General features: G+C 56.4%; 3 protein-coding genes and 1 long non-coding RNA gene across 5 annotated transcripts; 3 read left to right on the top strand and 1 right to left on the bottom strand.

Annotated features, from left to right (window-relative positions):
* Positions 1-199: 199 nt before the first annotated feature.
* MLX (MAX dimerization protein MLX) lies at positions 200-4,556 on the top strand. The gene is made up of 8 exons (XM_082779347.1): positions 200-254; positions 792-828; positions 965-1,054; positions 1,402-1,508; positions 1,798-1,897; positions 2,127-2,226; positions 2,525-2,726; positions 3,099-4,556. The coding sequence occupies exons 1-8, from the start codon at positions 210-212 to the stop codon at positions 3,153-3,155; spliced, it is 738 nt and encodes a 245-aa protein (XP_082635473.1). The 5' UTR covers positions 200-209; the 3' UTR covers positions 3,156-4,556.
* Positions 4,557-4,763: 207 nt separating this feature from the next.
* PSMC3IP (PSMC3 interacting protein) lies at positions 4,764-7,264 on the bottom strand (the record flags this gene model as incomplete). Its single annotated transcript, XM_082778777.1, has 8 exons — positions 4,764-5,303; positions 5,388-5,447; positions 5,919-5,972; positions 6,441-6,586; positions 6,688-6,799; positions 6,886-6,975; positions 7,053-7,156; positions 7,231-7,264. 8 exons carry the CDS (start codon positions 7,262-7,264, stop codon positions 5,244-5,246), a joined length of 660 nt encoding a protein of 219 aa, XP_082634903.1. The 3' UTR covers positions 4,764-5,243.
* Positions 7,265-8,262: 998 nt separating this feature from the next.
* LOC309887232 lies at positions 8,263-11,505 on the top strand. Of its 2 annotated transcripts, none has more exons than XR_014319036.1 (4): positions 8,263-8,463; positions 8,698-8,883; positions 9,261-9,354; positions 10,415-11,505. It is a non-coding gene; the product is annotated as an uncharacterized lncRNA (long non-coding RNA). The 2 variants fall into 2 exon arrangements; XR_014319037.1 differs by having other exon boundaries at positions 8,268-8,403.
* A 474-nt stretch (positions 11,506-11,979) lies between these two features.
* Positions 11,980-17,539, top strand: CWC25 (CWC25 spliceosome associated protein homolog). The gene is made up of 10 exons (XM_082778802.1): positions 11,980-12,067; positions 12,386-12,558; positions 12,822-13,058; positions 13,686-13,755; positions 14,106-14,227; positions 14,468-14,537; positions 15,017-15,207; positions 15,775-15,855; positions 16,458-16,619; positions 16,858-17,539. The coding sequence occupies exons 1-10, from the start codon at positions 12,050-12,052 to the stop codon at positions 16,970-16,972; spliced, it is 1,239 nt and encodes a 412-aa protein (XP_082634928.1). The 5' UTR covers positions 11,980-12,049; the 3' UTR covers positions 16,973-17,539.
* Positions 17,540-17,779: the final 240 nt, after the last annotated feature.

Here is a 17,779-nt window from a genome sequence, read left to right on the forward strand (position 1 = left end):
GACGGCCTCTGGCCCGGGCCCGGCGCCCATTGCGTCACAGTGACGTCAGCGCCGTTACGCAAGCACCGGGCAGCGACCCGGTCCCGCCCCCCTTCCCCCGGCCCCGCCCCCTCCCGCCCCCGGTCCCGTCCGGGCGCCCCCTGGCGGCTCCTCGGGACTGCATTTCCCATCAGCCCCCGCGGCGGGCACGTGACCGGGGCGGGCGGAAGATGGCGGAGCCGCCCGGGGCCGCGGCCGAGGACTCGTGGGGCAAGGTGAGAACGGGAGGAGGGGGGGGGGCACCGGGAACCGGGCACGGGCCTCACGGGGAGGGGCTGCGGGGGGGTGAAGGTCAAGGGTGAGGGGCGGAGGGCAAAGGTCCAGGGGGCCCGGTTAGGTCCGGTTGAGCCCGGTAGGGCCCGGTTCGGCCCGGTTGGGCCTGGTCGAGGGGGCCCGGCTGAGCCCGGTTGGGCCCGGTTGAGCCTGGTTGGGTCCCGGTTGGTCCCCGTTGAGCCCGGTTCGTCCCGGTTGGGTCCCGGTTAAGCCCAATTGGGTCCAATTTGGGCCCGGTTCATCCCGGTTGGGTCCCGGTTGGGCCCCGTTCGGCTCGGTTGGTCCCCGTTGAGCCCTTTTCGTCCCGGTTGGGTCTCGTTTGGGCCCGGCTGAGCCCGGTTGGGGTCCGGTTGGGTCCCTGTTAGGTCCCGGTTGGGTCCTTTTGAGCCCGGTTGGGTCCCGGTTTGGCCCGGTTGGGCCCGGTCGGGTCCCGTTGTGCCCGGTTGCGCTGACCGTCACCTTCTCCCCGCCGCCCCAAGGTGGACGCCGCCTACGGTGACAACGGCCTGGACTCAGGTAGGTGCCGCCGGGGCTCGGGGCTGCGGCCGGACCCGGCCCGGGGCTCCCCGGGACTCGGGGGGGCGGCGGCGGGGAGAGGGGGGGGGGCCCGTGGCCGCCCCTCGCCCCTCACCGGCCGCCCGCCCGCCCGCAGCGCTGCTCGGGGACTGCGCCCGCAAGGGGAGCGTCGTGTCCCGCGCCAACAGCATCGGCTCCACCAGCGCCTCGTCCGTCCCCAACACGGGTGGGTTTTGGGGGCAGGCCCCCGGTCATTGCCTCTTCTGATCCCTACAGTTGGGTTTTGGGGTCCATCTCCTGGTCATTGTCTCCTCCGTCCCCATCACGGGTGGGTTTTGGGGTCTGTCCCCCAGTTATTCCCTCCTCTGTCCCTATCACAGGTGGGTTTTGGGGTCTGTCCCCAGGTCGTTCCCTTCATCCCCCTGCCCGCTGCCTGGCCCCATGTGGAGAGAGCCGGGGGTGCCCCGGGGTGTCCCCAAACTGTCCTGGGGGCCATGGCAGAGCTGTGGGAGGAAGGGGCCCAGCTTGAGCCCCCCCCTCACGTGCTCATGTTTTTTTTTTGTCGCCCCGCAGACGATGAGGACAGCGACTACCACCAGGAGCCCTACAAGGAGTCCTACAAGGACCAGCGCAGGCGGGCGCACACGCAGGCGGAGCAGAAGAGACGAGATGCCATCAAGGTAACCCCGAGGCCATGGGAACGTGGTGGCTCACCGCTTCCTGGGGCCCTGTGGCGCTCAGAACCCTGCTTTTTGTGCCCTTTTCCCTTTTTTTTTTTTGCTGCTGGATTTACTCTCCTAACCCTACGTGTGCTGGGAGCCGCCTTGGCTCCGTCTGGCTGCGTGGTGGGAGCTGGGGTTTGGCCCCGTGTGAAACCACGGCGGATCTGGACACCCCAAACCCTGCGTGTGAGCCCTGGGTGGGGTGTGTGACCCCACACCCCAAACGCGGGGCTCTGCTTCCCCACAGAAAGGCTACGACGACTTGCAGGCCATCGTCCCCACCTGCCAGCAGCAGGACTTCTCCATCGGCTCCCAGAAGCTGAGCAAGGCCATCGTCCTCCAGAAAAGTGAGTCCTGAGGGGGGAGGGAGAGTAAAAAGGTGCTCCCAAACCCCAAAACACCCTGCAACAGCTCGGGGGGGGGGATCTTGTGGTCAGGGGAAGCCGGGTGCTGACCCACGGGAGAACTGGGGCCACCAGGAGCTGGTGGTGCCCAGGCTCGGGTCTGCCACTGCCCTGGGGGGTCTCGGGGGGCCGTGCGTGCTCCCAACACCTCGCGCTGTGTTTTGTTGCTCAGCCATCGACTACATCCAGTTCCTGCACAAGGAAAAGAAGAAGCAAGAAGAGGAAGTTTCTATCCTCAGGAAAGAAGTGATGGCCCTGAAGATCATGAAAGTGTAAGCAAAGCTGCGTGCTCGCTGCCCTCTCCTTCCTGCTGCTTTTCTTCCCCGTCCTTGTGAGGCTCCTGTGGTGCTCCCAGCGCTCCCCAGGCAGCCCAGCACCCGGGGTACCAATCCTGCGCCTCCCCGCTGGCATCCCTCCTCGTTAGGGGCTCGTTAGCTCGGCTCTGGCTCAGGCCAGCTGGTGGGGTTGAGCGTGAGGTGGATCTGAGTCTGAAAATGGATCTGCTCCCGGTGGCCGGGAGGCTGCAGCTGCCCGGAGTTTATTCACCCGCGGGCTCCTGGCTGGTTGCAGGAACTACGAGCAGATCGTGAAAGCTCACCAGGACAACCCGAACGAGGGGAAGGACCAGATCTCCGACCAGATGAAGTTCAACGTTTTCCAAGGCGTCATGGATTCCCTCTTCCAGTCCTTCAACGCCTCCATCTCAGTTACCAGCTTCCAGGAGCTCTCGGCCTGCGTCTTCAGCTGGATCGAGGAGCACTGCAAGCCCCAGGTGAGCACGGGCACCGGGCGAGCCAGGAGGGGCTTCTCCAGTCCTAACGGTTCCGTGATTGTAAGATCCCACCTCCAGCTGCCGGGCTGGAAGCCGGCCCCTTAAAACAGTTCAGGAGGGGTCCTGCCCCTTCCCACCACGTCCTTAAGACACCCAAAAGTTTGCGGGGAGTTAAGAAGCCGTTGAGGGGGGTGAGGCACGCAGGCAGGCCAGGTCCTCGTTGTGCTGAGGCCATGCAGCCCAGGACCACGGAGGGGTGATCGCTTCCATGCACCGTGTGTGCCTCCTGATGGGGATTTTAGCAGGAGCAGCTCGCTGGGGAAGGGCTGCTCCTCCCCTGCAACAACTGACCCGGTCTCCTCTCTGCCCCAGACGCTCCGGGACATCGTCATCGGGGTCCTGCACCAACTGAAGAGCCAGCTGTACTGAGCCTTCCCTCACCAGCAGCTTCGGGGCTGTTCCTGAAGCTTCTCCATTTATTTATTGTGACTGCAAAACCGAAACGAGGCTGTGCGCGCATCTCTGCTCCACAGGTACCGTCACAGCTGACGTTACCAAGTACTTCTAGGGACTTAGCAAAGGGAAAAAGGAAAAAAAAGTGTTTTGAATTTGTCTTGGCAGCCAGCAGAGAGTCCTTAGCTCAGGCAGGCGTTGTGGTTGGGTTTGCCTGGGCCACTGACTCTCCACAGCCACAGCCGGGCTGGCAGGACAGCTCTGCTCCATAACAGGCTGGGCTAAAAACCCTTCTGCCCCTGGGAAATGAAAAAAGCAGGCATGCTAAAAGCTGTTGTGACACAAATTAGGAGGGTTCCACAGCTGCGGGCTCTCCCTCCCTCCCTCCGAAGCAGCTCTTAGGAGGGCAAGAGGCTGTCCTGGGCTTGCGGAGATGCTTTGGGGAGCTGCAGGAAGGATCAGCCCCTCACTGCCAGGGCTGTGCTTGTGGGGAGCAGCCGGGGGAGCCTCGCTGTCCTGACCTCTCTTTGTAGCCATAAAAGCCCAGAAGGGAGCAGACTTTCTTTGCAGTCTTTTCCTGCTTGTGCTCGTTGAGATGTGCCTGGCTTCAGGTCGTGACGTGGCCGTGCTGACCAGGGAAGTAGTGCAGTAGCCGCAGCCCCGCGCTGCCGGGAGCTCTCACTGCTCCTCCTTAGAACCATAGGATTTTTTTTTATACGTATATACACGTAACCAGCCTTGATTTTATTTTATAAATCACTGAAATCATTGTGAAGCCCTCTCGGTGTCAGCTTTGCAGACAGATCCTTGCTGGGACAGTGACCGTGCTGCACGCTGCAGCCCCACAGAGGGGGTGGAGCAGTGCAGGAGCTGTTTGCTGCTCTGGGGGTTTTTGGACCCCCTCCACAGCAGCGATGCCTGCAGCAGGGTCTGGTCTCACTCATCACCTTCTTGCTACCCCTCCAGCAGCTATTTTAGGGTGTTTTTCCCCCATAATGCTGTTTCCCAGCTCCACGTTGTTGGTCGGGATGCTGCAGCTTGAACTTGTTTAAGCTGCTCCTACCTGACTCGAGAGGAACCCTTCTGGGGATTAATTTTTATACGAGATTCTTCCCCAGCCCCCTTTTTTTGGGTGTTCTTTTCAATACAAAGCGATGGAAGCCCCCGAGGAGCTGAGCCTGGGGGCGATGCCTGGAGTTGGTAGCGCAGGGGCAGCCGTGTCCCTGGAGGGCTTGCTTGGTGAGGAAGGAAAACGCTGCCGGGGGCTGAGAGCCTCTGCCAGAAGCAGCCCCCCACCTCGCGAGGAGGACGGGGGTTTTTACAAACCTGCTGTTATTTTTCTATGACGAGAAGTAATGAAATAAATTGTGCTGAATGTTTTAATGACATCTCTGCTTTGAGTTCTTGTGGCTGGGGTCCCAGAGCCTTTCCCTGAAGCAGGTAAGAGCTGGACACGCAGTTTCTGGCTCAGCTTTCAGGGCAGCAGCACCCTCCTGGCTCTCACCTTCCCCCCCAGGCAGGGGAGCTGCACCCAAGGGTGGCCCTGCAGCACTCTGAACACAGAAGACACCACACCAAAGCACGTCTGGAACAAAAGCACGGTGTTTAATGAATCCTAGCCTGTGTACAGCTCCGTGCACCCCCTGGGAAGCCGCCCCCTGCCTTTCAGTTTGCTGAACTCCTGCTGGGGCTCTGCAGCCCCCACCAAACCCAGTTCGTTCACCTGTACCAGGCACTCGCTTCCTCTTCTTGCTACACCACCAGAGCCTCCAAACCAGGGCAGTTACAGCTTCCTGGCCACAGCCCGGTGAAGACACCGGCCCTCAGCAGGACACTGGGCTGAAAGTAAGGAAAAAAATGGCATTCCCTCGGCAAGGGAGAAAGGGAAAGGGCTCAGTGCTGAGTTAATCGTTCCAACAACCCTTCCAGGGGCAAAGTACTTAAAACAAACGCATACAAAAGATGCAGGACAAGCCCAAAAAAAAAAAAAAAAACAGCCCAAAAACAGCAGCTGAGTTCCATCAGCACGTTCTGTTCCCTGAAGTGAAGGCCTCCCTCAGCACCTCACACGGCTGCGGGCAGGGTGACGTTGTGGTCCTCGTCCGTCTCGATGCCAACCTCCTCCTGTGTGAGGACAAAAGGGGCTCGGGGCAGGATGGGAGCTGCTGGCACAGCCCTCCCATGGCCGAGCCGGGTGCTGGGACTTACAAAGAACTGCTTCTTGCTTTTGGGGTACCCCTCCAGGATGGCATCGAGCAGCTCGGTCGCCTGGCAGGACAGAGAGAGCCCTGGGGTCAGGCTCAGGGCTGACTCCCAGCCTCTGCTGCAGCTGCCTGGGACTGGCCCGCAGGGGGTGTCAGAGCCAGCACAGCTCAGGGAAAGGTGGAAACTGCTCTTTCTGATTCAAGGAGCATTCCTTTTGTTTCCACAATAAAAAACAATATTCAAAGATGTTTCTTACTCGGCTATTTCAGTGACACGGCCTTTCCCAGAGGCTTTGATGCACGTTAGTCCTTACCAAGCCCGGGCAGCGCTTGGCAGTGTGCACAGAGCACCTTTAATAGTCAGTGTTTGCCTGAAGTCCCCCCAGTCTGTGTCACAGCTCACAGAACTCTTGCCAAGCAATTCTGCCGACTGTGCCTGTCCCCTACAGGCACCAGTGTCACTGTGGGACTGTCACTGCCACTGTTCCCCCCACCAGAGCTGCCCACCCACCCTGTGTTCACTGCAGAGCCTTACCATCCGCTTCCTCTTCCTCCACTCCTTACAGTACAGCCTCTGCTCACTGCACACCTGCCAAGAGCAAGGCAAAATGAGAACAACCCAGCCAGGAGCCGCCCTGCGGAGCCTCTGTAAGCCCAAAGCTGGGAAAGGTCTGGTTCCAAGGACGTCGTACATCTGGGCTATGGCCAGAGGGGTTTCGGGCAGCAGGAGCGACCCCAAGCCTTCACTGGGACATGAATTGTGCCTTGTGACAGCTCAGGAGAGGGACAGGTTGAATTGATAAAGTGCCCAGTGACTGCCTGAAGCGAAGGCTTGCAAGGAAAAAACAGCTCAGGCTACTTCAAGATATGCCTAAGGGACACATTTCCAAGATGTGTGTGCGCAGCCCACACAGGAGCAGTCTGGGCCCAGCACCAACCTCTGGCATCCTGGGGTGAGCCAGGCCGGGAGCAGGGTAACCCAGCCAAGGGTTTGGTACATCTGGCCCCAACCTGGGCCCTGCTGCGTGCCCCCTGCTCAGCCCCAGCCCCTCTTCACCTTCTCTTTTTCCTCCGGCATGACGTGGTTGGTGGCAGACTTGATCCTCTCCAGCTTGTCCGCGTAACTGGCGCAGTCCTTCCTCAGCTCCTCGACCTCCCGGGCCATCTCAGGCGTCGTCATGGAGCCGCTCAGCTCCCTCAGCTCTGCAAGGCAACGCCGATCACCGGCAGGACCAGCAGCCGGCTCCCAGCCACCCAGCCCCGCAGCCCACGGCCGGCACCGGGGCCGTACCGGGAGCCCTCACCCGCTTCCATCTGCCGGCAGCCCTGCTGCAGAGCCTGCAGCTGAGCCGACAGCGCCGCAATCTCCCCGTCCAGCCCTCGCAGCTCCTCATCGCTGGCAGCCGGGAGCTGCTCCTGGAAGGGGGGAGGGAAGCAGCAGGAGCTCAGCGGGGCTGGAGGGGGGGGAGCTGGGGCAGGGCTGGGGCCGGCCCGGAGCTCACCTGGTCGGCGAAATAAACCTTCTGCTTGCCGTACACCTTCTCGCGGATGCGGCCCTGCTGGGCCAGCTGCTCCAGCGCCTTCACCACGGCCTGAGGGAGGCGGGCGGTCAGCAAGGCCCCGCTCCCCGCCCCGCTAGGCCCAGCCAGGCCCGGCCCGGCCCGCTCACCGCCTTGCCCAGGCCGTGCTCCCGCTGCAGGTTCCCGAAAACGTCCTGGGCGCTGTAGGGGCGGTTCTGCTCCCGCAGGTACCGCAGCAGGACGGCGGCGGCTCCTGGGGGACAGCGGCGCGGTCACCGCGGGCGGCCCCAGCCCCGCCGGGAGCCCCCCGGCCCCGCCGGCCCTCACCACCCGCCGCAGGGCCCTCCCGCCCCTTGCTCATCCTCCTCCTCCGCCGCCCGCCGACCAAATGACGCGCTTCCGGCGCGGCGAGCGAACCACCCCCGACGATTGCAGCCAATCGGAGCGGGAGGGAGGAAGAGGGAAGGGCAGTTATTGGATGAGAGACGCGAAGCCACGCCCATAAATGGGAGGGGCGGGGGGTGCGCGGGTTGTTTGAGAGCAGGGTCCGGGTCACGTGGTGTGTGTGTATGGGGGGGAGGGGGGCGTTGAGGCTCCCGAGGGAGCTCAGGTCTACCCAAAGGTTTCCATTGGGAGTAGATGGGGGAAAGTGTCCAGGGCCCTGGTTAGGGTTAGGGTCATTAGGGTTCGGGTTAGCTCTGCCATTAGGGTTAGGGTTTGGGTTAGGGTTAGCTCTGTCATTTGGTTAGGGTTCAGGTTAGGGTTAGTGTCGTTAGGGTCAGGGTCATTAGGGTTAGGGTCATTAAGGTTAGGGTTAAGGTTAGGGTTAGGGTCGTTAGGCTTAGAGTTGGGGTTATTAGGGTTAGTGTTAAGGTTAGGGTTTGAGTTAGGGTTAGAGTTAGGGTTAAGGTTAGGGTCAGGGTTAAGGTCATTAGGGTTGGGGTAAGGTTAGGGTTAGGGTTAGAGTTCGAATTAGGGTTAAGGTTAGAGTTAGTGTCAGTAGGATTAGGGTTAGGGTCATTAGGGTTATAGTTAGGGTTCGCTTTAGGGTTTGGGTCTTTAGGGTCATGAGGTTTAGGGTTTGGGTTAGGGTTTTGCTTAGGGTTCGGGTTAGGGTCATTACAGTTACGATTAGGGTCAGGTTTAGGGTTATTGTTCCGGTTAGGGTTGTTTGGAAAGAGAGGAGGTGCAGAGTCCTGCGTCCTGTCGGGTTGCGTAAAGGCCCCCGGGGCCGTCCCGGTGTCCCCAAGGCTCCCGTTGGGATCTCCCCGCTCTGGCCCCAGCGCCGCCCCCGCTGCTCCCCGGGGTCCCCCTCAGCGGCGCGCCGGAAGTGACGTCATCAAACGGCGCCACGGCCCGGGGCCTAGCGACGGCGGCGACCGCGACCGGGGCCGGGGGCACCGGGGGGGGAGGCGGGATCCCGGACCCCAGCCCCGGGCCCCGGTACCGGCAGCCGCCCCCCGCCTGCCCCGGGAGCCGCGGTCGGCTGGGATCCGGCCGGTACCGGAGGCCTGGAGCGGGGCTGGGGGGGGCCCGGCCGTTAACGGGCGGCGGGGAGAGGTGGGCCCGGCACCGGGTGCATGGGCCTGTGGGGTGGGGGCGGGCACAGCTCGGTCTCCGCACCTACAGCTCGTTATCCTCACTTATAATTCATTATTCCTTTGCTTCATTACCTTAATTACACGTCCCGGCGCTCCCTGCCTGTGGCGCGTTACCTCTGGGGTGAATTATTTTACCCCGCAGCCTTTGATGTCTGCCTGGTGCTAAATAAAACGTTTGTGCTCGTCCTCACAGGGCCCGGCCCGGCTGGAAGGCGGCGGCGAGGCTCCGGGTGTCGGCGTTTCCCTTCCCTGCAGCCTCCAGCCCGTCAGTGAGGAAGGCAGCAAGGCTGCGGGCAGCACTGGAGCTGCTCCCTGTGTGGTTTGGGTGAGGCCCTGAGCACACAGGGGCACGGCCGAGCGCCTTCGGAGGCCTCCTGAGGTGGGTGTTTCTGAGCATTCTGTTTTCCTACTCCATCACGAGGTGCTGTAAGAGAAAACAAGGTGGGAAGTGGTTGGCGTGACCCCCAGGAGCCTGTGAGCAGGTGTGGTGCAAGGCCTGGGGCTGGTGAGGCTGGGAGGAGGCCAAGGAGAGGGAATTCCTGCGGGAGCCGTGCCGCAGGTGCTGTGAACACAAGGCCTGGAATGCAGCAGGTGTTGCCCAGGTGGGGGTATAGCTCAGGGGTAGAGCATTTGACTGCAGATCAAGAGGTCCCCGGTTCAAATCCGGGTGCCCCCTCCCCTTTTCCTCCACTTTTTGCCCCCAAAAGGTCCATCTGGGGCTTCTCAGTTGACTGCTTTCCCTTGAACTCTCTGCAGGGAACATCCTCTGGCAGACGTGGTGGTAGCCAGGCAGCAAGAAGAAGATTGACAGGAGAAGAGGACTGGCACCGTGGAGGTTGTGAGCAGAGAGGTATTTCCTTCAGTGTTTTTTGTGCTGGGAGTAATTTGTTGATGTGCTGGAATTGTTTGGAATGAGCGGAAAACTTCCAGCCGTGGAGGAGGCTGCCACAGGGGGTATAGCTCAGTGGTAGAGCATTTGACTGCAGATCAAGAGGTCCCTGGTTCAACTCCAGGTGCCCCCTCTTTTAAATGGCTTTTTCAACCAGCTTTTGGCCCAGGAAAGCTCAGGGCTTCTGCTCGGAGTTGCCCTGTGCTGTTTTTGTCTAAGTTTGCAATTTTCTGTAGTAACTCTTTGCAGAAGTTATGTCCACTGCCCTGTCCAGGCTGCTGTCGGGGTGATGAATCTTAACCCATGGTCAGACACTGGCTGTGTATAAATGTTTTTAAAACCACCTGGTGCAGGTGTTCCTTCAGGGGGTATAGCTCAGTGGCAGAGCATTTGACTGCAGATCAAGAGGTCCCTGGTTCAACTCCAGGTGCCCCCTCTTTTTATTGTGCTTTTTTCAGGAAAAAGGACGAGGCGTTTGCCTCATTTTTAGATCCTGTGAGCTACTGTTTGGCCAAAGGGCTGGTCTCTGAACCAAACCCAGGACAGAGCATTAATCTAAAAACTCAGCCAAATTTGTATGCGTGTCAGTGACTAAGCAAAGGCACGATGCTGCCTTCTGGGCTGTAGGAGTTATTTTGATCAGCCAAGAGACTGCAGTCGTTCTATACTTTGTCTCCTGTATTGATTCTCTGAATATACTTTGGCATGTGCATTTTAATGCAAAGGAGTCTGTCAAATAAAAAAAACAACTGAGCTCTCTGTGATTTTTGTTTTTTGTTGTTGTTGTTGTTTTTTTTTCTCCTGCACCTTTCTGGTTGCTACCCAAGGGGGTATAGCTCAGTGGCAGAGCATTTGACTGCAGATCAAGAGGTCCCTGGTTCAACTCCAGGTGCCCCCTCTCTTTATTGTCTTTTTCAACCTGCCTTTTGCTTAGGAGAGTTCAGGGCTTCTGCTCCAAGCAGCTCTGTGCTGTCTGTGTGTTTTTGTGTGAGATGTAATTCTCTCTAGTATCTCTTTGCAGAAATGATGTCCATTACTCCGTCCAGGCTGCTGCCAAGTTGATGAATCTTAACCTGTGGTCAGACACTGGCTGTGTGTAACTGCTTTTAAAACCACCTGGTGCAGGTGTCACTCCAGGGGGTATAGCTCAGTGGTAGAGCATTTGACTGCAGATCAAGAGGTCCCTGGTTCAACTCCAGGTGCCCCCTCTTTTAAATGTCTTTTTCAGCCAGCCTTTGGCCCAGGAAAGCTCAGGGCTTCTGCTCTGAGTTGCCCTGCGCTGTTTTTGTCTAAGTTTGCAATTTTCTGTAGTAACTCTCTGCAGCAATTATGTCCATTGCCCTGTCCAGGCTGCTGCCAAGTTAATGAATCTTAACCCGTGGTCAGACACTGGCTGTGTGTAAATGTTTTTAAAACCACCTGGTGCAGGTGTTGCTTCAGGGGGTATAGCTCAGTGGCAGAGCATTTGACTGCAGATCAAGAGGTCCCTGGTTCAACTCCAGGTGCCCCCTCTCTTTACCTCCTTTTCCATCCTCTCTTCTTTACAGACAGAATAGGGAGAGACCTTCTTATTCCCCAGAGGTTTTAGAGGTCACTTCACATTCTTTTGCCAATCTGTCATGGTTTCAGCTGGGAGAGAACTAATTTTATTAGTTAAGGCTTGTATGATGCTGTGGTTTGGATTTTTGATGAAAACAGTAGTGATAATGTTTTAGTTGCTGCAAAGCAGTGCTCACCCAGAACCGAGGACTCTTCTGCTGCTGCCCTGCTGGGAGAAGGCTGAGAATGAACAAGCCAGGAGGGGGACACAGACCAAGACAGCTGCCCCACAATGGCCAAGGAAATGCTCCGTACCATCTGATGCCGTGCAATAAAAACTGGGGTAAAGGAGGGGGGTGACAACATCGGGAGCTTCTTGGGCAGCCAAATGCTGTCGTGTTTGATGAGCCGTGGAAGTGATGAGCCACTGGAAGTGGCTGAACGCCTGCCAGCTGATGGGAAAGGCTGGATTCATTCCTCGTTTTGCTTTGTTTGTGGGCACAGCTTGTGCTGTACCTAATAAACCATTGTATTTATTACAACCCCTGAGTTCTCGCATCGTTCCCTGTCGGGTTCTCCTCCCCATCCCACCGGGGCAGAGCGAGCTGGAAGCAGCCGCGTGGTTCCCAGCCCCCTGCCAGCTTTACACCACAACAGCAGCCCACACCTTCCTATTCCTCCTGGCTTTTTGCTTTACACACAAGCGCCAGAGGCGATGCAGACGGAGCAGTGTTTGTTTATCTCAAACACCGAGCACCACGGCTTGAAGGAAGCCGGGATTAACGCAGCCGGGCGCTGGCTCCCGCCCCTGGGGGGACTCGAACCCGGGACCTTCGGCCCCGCGGGCAGCCGCGCTCCCCCATGCGCCACGCCCCAGCCGCCGCGGGCGCGCGTGGCTCCGGGGCAGGGCGCCGGGCTGGGAGCCCGGAGGACCAGGGTTCGAATCCCACCGCGGGCAGAACCGGCCCCGGGAGGGTTCCTAAGGCCGGGCCCTGCTCTTCCGTTTCCTTCCGCCATCAGCGGCGCGGCGGAAGTGACGTCGTCAACCGGCGCCACGCCCCGGTGACGAGAGGCGGCCGGAGCCCGGCGGGGAGGGGAGCGCGGAGCGAGCGGCGCCATGGGGGGGGGCGACCTGGTGAGGGGGGGTCCGGCCGGGGCGGGGGAGGCCTCGGGTACCGACACCGGGCCTCGAGGGATCCTGACAGGGCCTCGGGGGGGCTGGGAAGGGCCCTAGGGGTGTGGGACCCGGGCCCGTGGGCTCCTGGAGCAGGCCCCGGGCCTCCGGTACCGGCCCTGGGCTTCGTGGTGTGGGCCTCGGGCCCCGAGGGATCGGGACAGGGCCTCGGGGTGCGGGTTTAGGGCCCAGTCCCGCTCAGGGGGATCCCGAGGCCGTTCCCCGGCCCCTTATCGGGGTGCTAAGTCAAGGCCCTGCTGTGGTTGTCGCCCCCCGCAGAACCTGAAGAAGAGCTGGCACCCACAGACCCTGCGCAATGTGGAGAAGGTGTGGAAGGCCGAGCAGAAGCATGAGGCCGAGCGGAAAAAGATCGAGGAGCTGCAGCGGGAGCTGCAGGAGGAGCGGGCCCGCGAGGAGATGCAGCGCTACGCCGAGGACATGGGCACCGTCAGGTGAGGAGTGGCCGCGGAGCCCACTGCACGGCACCCACAGCCTGCTGGGGACCGGTGCTGCCTGGTGGCGTGCTCCATGCCCTGCTGGTGCCCCTGAGGGACGTATTTTCTGCACTGTTTTTAACGTGTGCAATGCAGAAAGTCTTCTGTTCGCCTTCTTAAGCTAGTGCTTTAAGTTTTACCTTTTAGTTTTACCTTTAGAAGGGAAAAGTTTTACCGTTAGAGCTCTGTAATAGAGAATAAGACGCTCTTGTTTGCAACAGGAAAAGAGAAGAGAAGCTGGAGTGGATGTACCAGGGTCCTGGGGGCATGGTCAACAGAGAGGAGTACCTGATGGGTCGTCCCGTGGACAAATACGTCTTTGAGAAGACAGAAGACAAGGATGCGGGCTGTTCCAACGAGACCGGGCTTCTCCCAGGCTCCATTTTTGCCAAGTCTGGTGCCAATTCTGTTCTAGACATGGCAAACAAAATCCGTGAGGATCCGCTCTTCATGATCAGGTACCAAACATGGGGGTGAAAGCAGCAGTAGATCAGACAAAACGTTCGTGACAGTAACTTGATAAGAACTATCTTAGTTCTTTACTTAAAGAATGCTGCTAAGTTTGTTCCTCAAAGTTTTATCTGTTTGTTTGTGAGCTTTAGGTTGCAGGTGCCAGTCCTGGCTGCAGAGAGTTCACCAGCCACTTACTTGACTAGCAGGCTTTTGGTTGTGTGTTCTAGACACAGCAACAAGTCAAATAACGTGTTCGAGTCAGTTTGCTGCTTTTCAGTAGTTTTTCTAACTTGAATTCAACAAAGATTGTCATTCTTCCTTGATTCATCTCTGCAAACTTATGTTACCCTCCTATGTGTGTGTGAATTGATCTGGTTTGCTCTGAGAGTTCAGCCATTTAACAGCGTTGTAGCCCAGTGGATGGTAACAGAACGATTTTTTTTTACCCTTATAGTTGTGCTCTCGTGGAAAAGAAAAGGACAGACTTCATCTTAGTTGGGCCTGTTTTGCTGAATGTATCAAATGTGCCTGTTTTTCTGCATTATATGTTTTTAGAGGTTGTTCTTGTGGTCTTAAAATATACTTTGAGTTGCTTGCAAATACTAGTTTAATTTTCTTTTATTCTGCTTTAGAAAGAGAGAGGAGGAAAAGAAGAGAGAAGTTCTGAATAATCCTGTGAAAATGAAGAAAATCAAAGAACTGGTAGGTTTATCTCCATACTCCTCCACAGACTCAAAGCACTGAACTGAGGACAGGTTCATAGGTCAAATTAATATTTAGGAGAAGGAGCTGAGTTCCATTTCCTGACTCATAGGAAAACAGAATAAATTCAGCTTTGTCTGTTCCCCGTATAATAGGACAAGGTTCCTTATCAGTCTGTCAGCAACAATTAATTTCTCGTCCTTTTGGATTCAGTGGTATTTTTTTCTTCCTGCTCCTAGGCTGTGCTTTTTTAGCTAGTGATTTACTTACTTTGCCCTTGCCTTGTGATGCTGACTGCACGAGTGTAGGGACAGTAATTATTGCTAATGAGATAGTGTTTTGCTTTATAGCTGCAAAACAGCTTGGATAAAAAAAAGAAGAAGAAAGAGAAGAAGAAGAAGCACAAGAAACATCGACATCGCAGTTCTAGCAGTGAAAGTGCCAGCAGTGATGATGAGCGAAGCAAAGCTAGGTATGTTTTGAGGTGTTGTAATGAAAATATCTCGTGTCCTGTTTCAGCTGGCTGTTTTTCTTGTCTTTCTAATCCTCTGCAAGCCTTATCTTTCTAATTAATGCTCTTAATTTGCCTAACCATTTCTCTATTGTTACTTCATTGTTTTTGCATTAAGTTATTTTTATGACATTTTAAAGTAAAAAATATTATGTTATTGATCTCATCTGCATCAAAACTACTGCTCTGTTTTCTCGTTAGGTCTCAGAAGAAGATGAACAGTTCCTCCTGGAAACCTGCTCCTACCAAAGTCCCAGGATATGGCTTACAGGTAAGGACCCGTGTTTCACACAGCTTTCAGCAGCAAATTCCTGGGTTAGGGAAGAACAAAAGTTGAGGCTGCTTGTTGCAAGAGGCTGCTCCACTAAGTAGAAGGGGATTATGATTTAAGAAAGTTCAATTTGGAGCCATCCAAGCCTTGAAACCGAAGCTGTTCAGATGCTGGTAGGACATTTTATTCTCTCTGAACTCAGGTTAGGATTTATTTAGTTTCTCTTACCAGGGTCACACGTCTGTTTAAATGCTGTGCTTAATTGTCAGAACAATTTCAGTATGATACACCGTAAGTTAAACTGTCTTAAACTATCTTAAAGGTGAAGCCTGTAATAAGAACCTAGGAAATGAGATAAATAAACACAAACAAAAATGTTTTTTGTGGTTCCTGCCCTTAGTCTAACCTGAGGTCTCCTCTGTAGCCTCGCTGTGATGCTCTCAGGGGAATCTGTCCTGAAGGTCACTTCTGCATTCCAGGTAAGGGACTCTGACCTGAGCCACAAGTCTCGGAGTTCCCCAGCTGCCAGCCAGGAGAGGGCCCCCCACAAGCACCGGGATCGCTCCAGGTCCAGGAGCCAGTCCCGCTCGCCGCAGAGACGTGGGAGCAAGAAGAGCACAGAACAGTCGGGGTGCAGGGGATCGAGGTCTCCGTCCAGGCACAGCAAACAGTGAGTGGGGCTGACACGGAAAACATAAACTAGGGGCTGCTGGTGGGGGCGGTTCTCAGGAATCAAAAGCTCTGTTACTCAGTCTCCTCCTGCCACCGTGGTAAGTTCTGGGTGTAAAGGCAGGAGCTGCACAGCTGTACGAGTGCAGAAACACACAGGTTAGCAGCTGGAGGGGCCCTGTTGTCTGCAACGTGCTGCTCGTTTGCGACAGCCTCCTCCTGGGTGCACACATTAGGCATTGCTTATGGCTGTACTTAATTTGGGCCCCTAATTTCCTTTAGAAGGTACTTGTAATTGCTGAATTACCCCTACTAAACGCTGATAAAATCAGATACCAAGTGCTCATTGCTTGCTAATGAAATAATTAAATCAGATTAAAAATATGACTCAGTACATGATTAGTTTCCATTAACATTTGCTTACAAAGCAGCCAGGTAACGGTCCTGTAGTTCCGGGAGAGATTTTAGTTTCAGAATGTGTACAAAAAATCCAGGTAACATTTAGAGGTGTAATAACGTATGTTTTGTTCATCTGTCCTAAAAAGAGGTAATTTTGTGTTACAAACAGCAATCGAGAGGAGAAAGGAAGAGCCAGAAGCCCTTCCCCTAAAAAGAGCTACCGACGACAGCACGTTCCAGGGTACACGAGGTAAGCAAAACGTTGTCCCTGTGCTTTTGGGGGGAAGTTGCCCTAAAGACTGTGAAACAATTGGGTGTAATCTGTGAATCAAATTTGCTCTGTTGTCTAAAATAGATTGTATCAGATGTCGGGAAAGTCAGACAGAGAGTGACGAAGTGCTCAGCTCAGTGCTCAGCTCAGTGCTCTGGAGCTTGGTTGTTCGTTAACTCCTTGGACAGCTTCCCAAACCGATTCACGGGGCTGCTGGCTCGCCATATGTCTCGCATCACTTTGCAAGGCAGTAATGCGAAGAAAGGCTTTGTCCTACGGGCTGTTAATTAGAGGCATTCTGGTTTACTGTCATCAGGAAAAGGTGACCTTGACAGCATCACCTTACCAGTCAATTAAAAATGAGAAGGCTGAAAGGAAGAGGAAAACAGCCTTTCCTGGGGGCATGGCAGAGCAGAACGTTTAGACTTGAAATTGCAAGCTTTGCTGATTGGGTACCAAAGGAAAAGCCATGTTAAACACCCCCAATTTTGAGGGGCATAACTCGTAAAGAATGGAAAGGAAGAGAGGGTTGTGGCCTAGCAGAGTTTTATTTACAGTAGTGGTGTTTTCTACACATCTAGAAAGATCTCTCCGGAGGAACTGGAGCGTAAACGCCAGGAAATGATGGAAAATGCCAAGTGGCGGGAAGAAGAGAGAGCAAACAACCTCAGGAAACACCGAAAGGAGGAGGAGCTGGAACGAGAGCTGGAGAAGCTGGACTCCCGGGATGGAAAGTTCTTGCAGTGAGTGTCTTTATTATCTGCGTTTTCATTCCGGGGAAATACAGGTCACATCTTCTCAGGAGTGGGTGGTGGAACCAGCATTTGAGATGCTCAGATTATGGTGTAGATCTGTCTATATCTTTTTAAGCAGTAAAACTAGGGACATCTAGTTCTTCCAAATTCTGTTAATTAATCTCAAAAATATTGTAAACTTCTGTGGTAACCTGTCTAATTTTTTGATTCATTATTCTTTCTGCAGTCGCTTAAAACTAGAGAGCGCGTCTACTTCCACTCTAGAGGACCGAGTAAAGCGCAACATCCACTCCCTTCAGAGAACTCCCGCCGCCTTGGAAAAAAACTTTATGCAGAGATGAAACTTGTTCTCCCCCTGCTCCTGTGCAGGAGCTAAGCGGACACGTATCCCCAAAGGTGAGAGGCCTCCAGCCCAGGCTCACTGCTCTCTCCAGGACCAGTTTCCACCTCCCAAAGAGGTGCTGGATTTCTGTGCTGCGGGGTGCTCCGGACTTCTGGCGCTGCGCCTCCCTGGGTGATGCCCTCACCCTCGCCAACACACCATAGCTGGAGGAGCCGCGCGCCCTGGCGTTCCCTAGCCTAGTGCCCGAGCTCTCCCTGTTCTCTCCACCTCGCGTGGTTCTGTTTTTTGTATGTCCTTAGCGCCGGGCTCTGCGGGGCGGTAGCTGCTGCGCCAGGCTCCTGCGGGCTCCTTTGGCTGAGCGAAGCCTTGCTTCTGGCAGCCCTCACGGCCCACCCCGACCCCCTGCGGGCCCGGTGCGTGGCACAGCCCCGGCCCGGGGGGGGGGTCGTTCCCGGTGGGGGCAGCTCCGGAGGGGAGGGCGAGGAGCGGAGCTGTGACCACACAGGGTGCGGGTGCGGGGTCGGTGCGCGGCAGCAGAGGGCTGTGCTTGCAATAGAGCCGTTCCTACCGAGCCGTCCGTCCCGGAGCCGTCCTTTCCGAGCCGTTCGTGCCGCCCCTGCCCCTTCCCGTGCCGCTGGGGGGGCTCCGGGGCCGTACGGAACCGTGGAGCCGCACCGGGGGCGCCTTCTAGTAGTGGCCCGTGACGTCAGCAGCGGCCCATTCATAATTCCAGCCGCCTCGCCGCTCATTGGTCCATCCCCGCGAGGGGGCGTGGCCCGGGCGGGGACTGCACGCCAGCTGGGCG

The sequence above is a fragment of the Aythya marila genome, assembly GCF_965140915.1.
Source record: "Aythya marila genome assembly, chromosome: 25".
NCBI classification, from domain to species: Eukaryota; Metazoa; Chordata; class Aves; order Anseriformes; family Anatidae; genus Aythya; species Aythya marila.

Excerpts from the sequence above, each read along its gene's own strand:
- MLX (XM_082779347.1), top strand. The coding sequence starts at position 210 with ATGGCGGAGCCGCCCGGGGCCGCGGCCGAGGACTCGTGGGGCAAG. Across the intron at positions 1,898-2,126 it reads GGCCATCGTCCTCCAGAAAA|CCATCGACTACATCCAGTTC; the intron begins GTGAGTCCTGAG and ends TTTGTTGCTCAG. Across the intron at positions 2,727-3,098 it reads AGGAGCACTGCAAGCCCCAG|ACGCTCCGGGACATCGTCAT; the intron begins GTGAGCACGGGC and ends TCTCTGCCCCAG.
- CWC25 (XM_082778802.1), top strand. Across the intron at positions 14,228-14,467 it reads GATGAGCGAAGCAAAGCTAG|GTCTCAGAAGAAGATGAACA; the intron begins GTATGTTTTGAG and ends TTTTCTCGTTAG. Across the intron at positions 15,208-15,774 it reads CCGTCCAGGCACAGCAAACA|CAATCGAGAGGAGAAAGGAA; the intron begins GTGAGTGGGGCT and ends TGTTACAAACAG.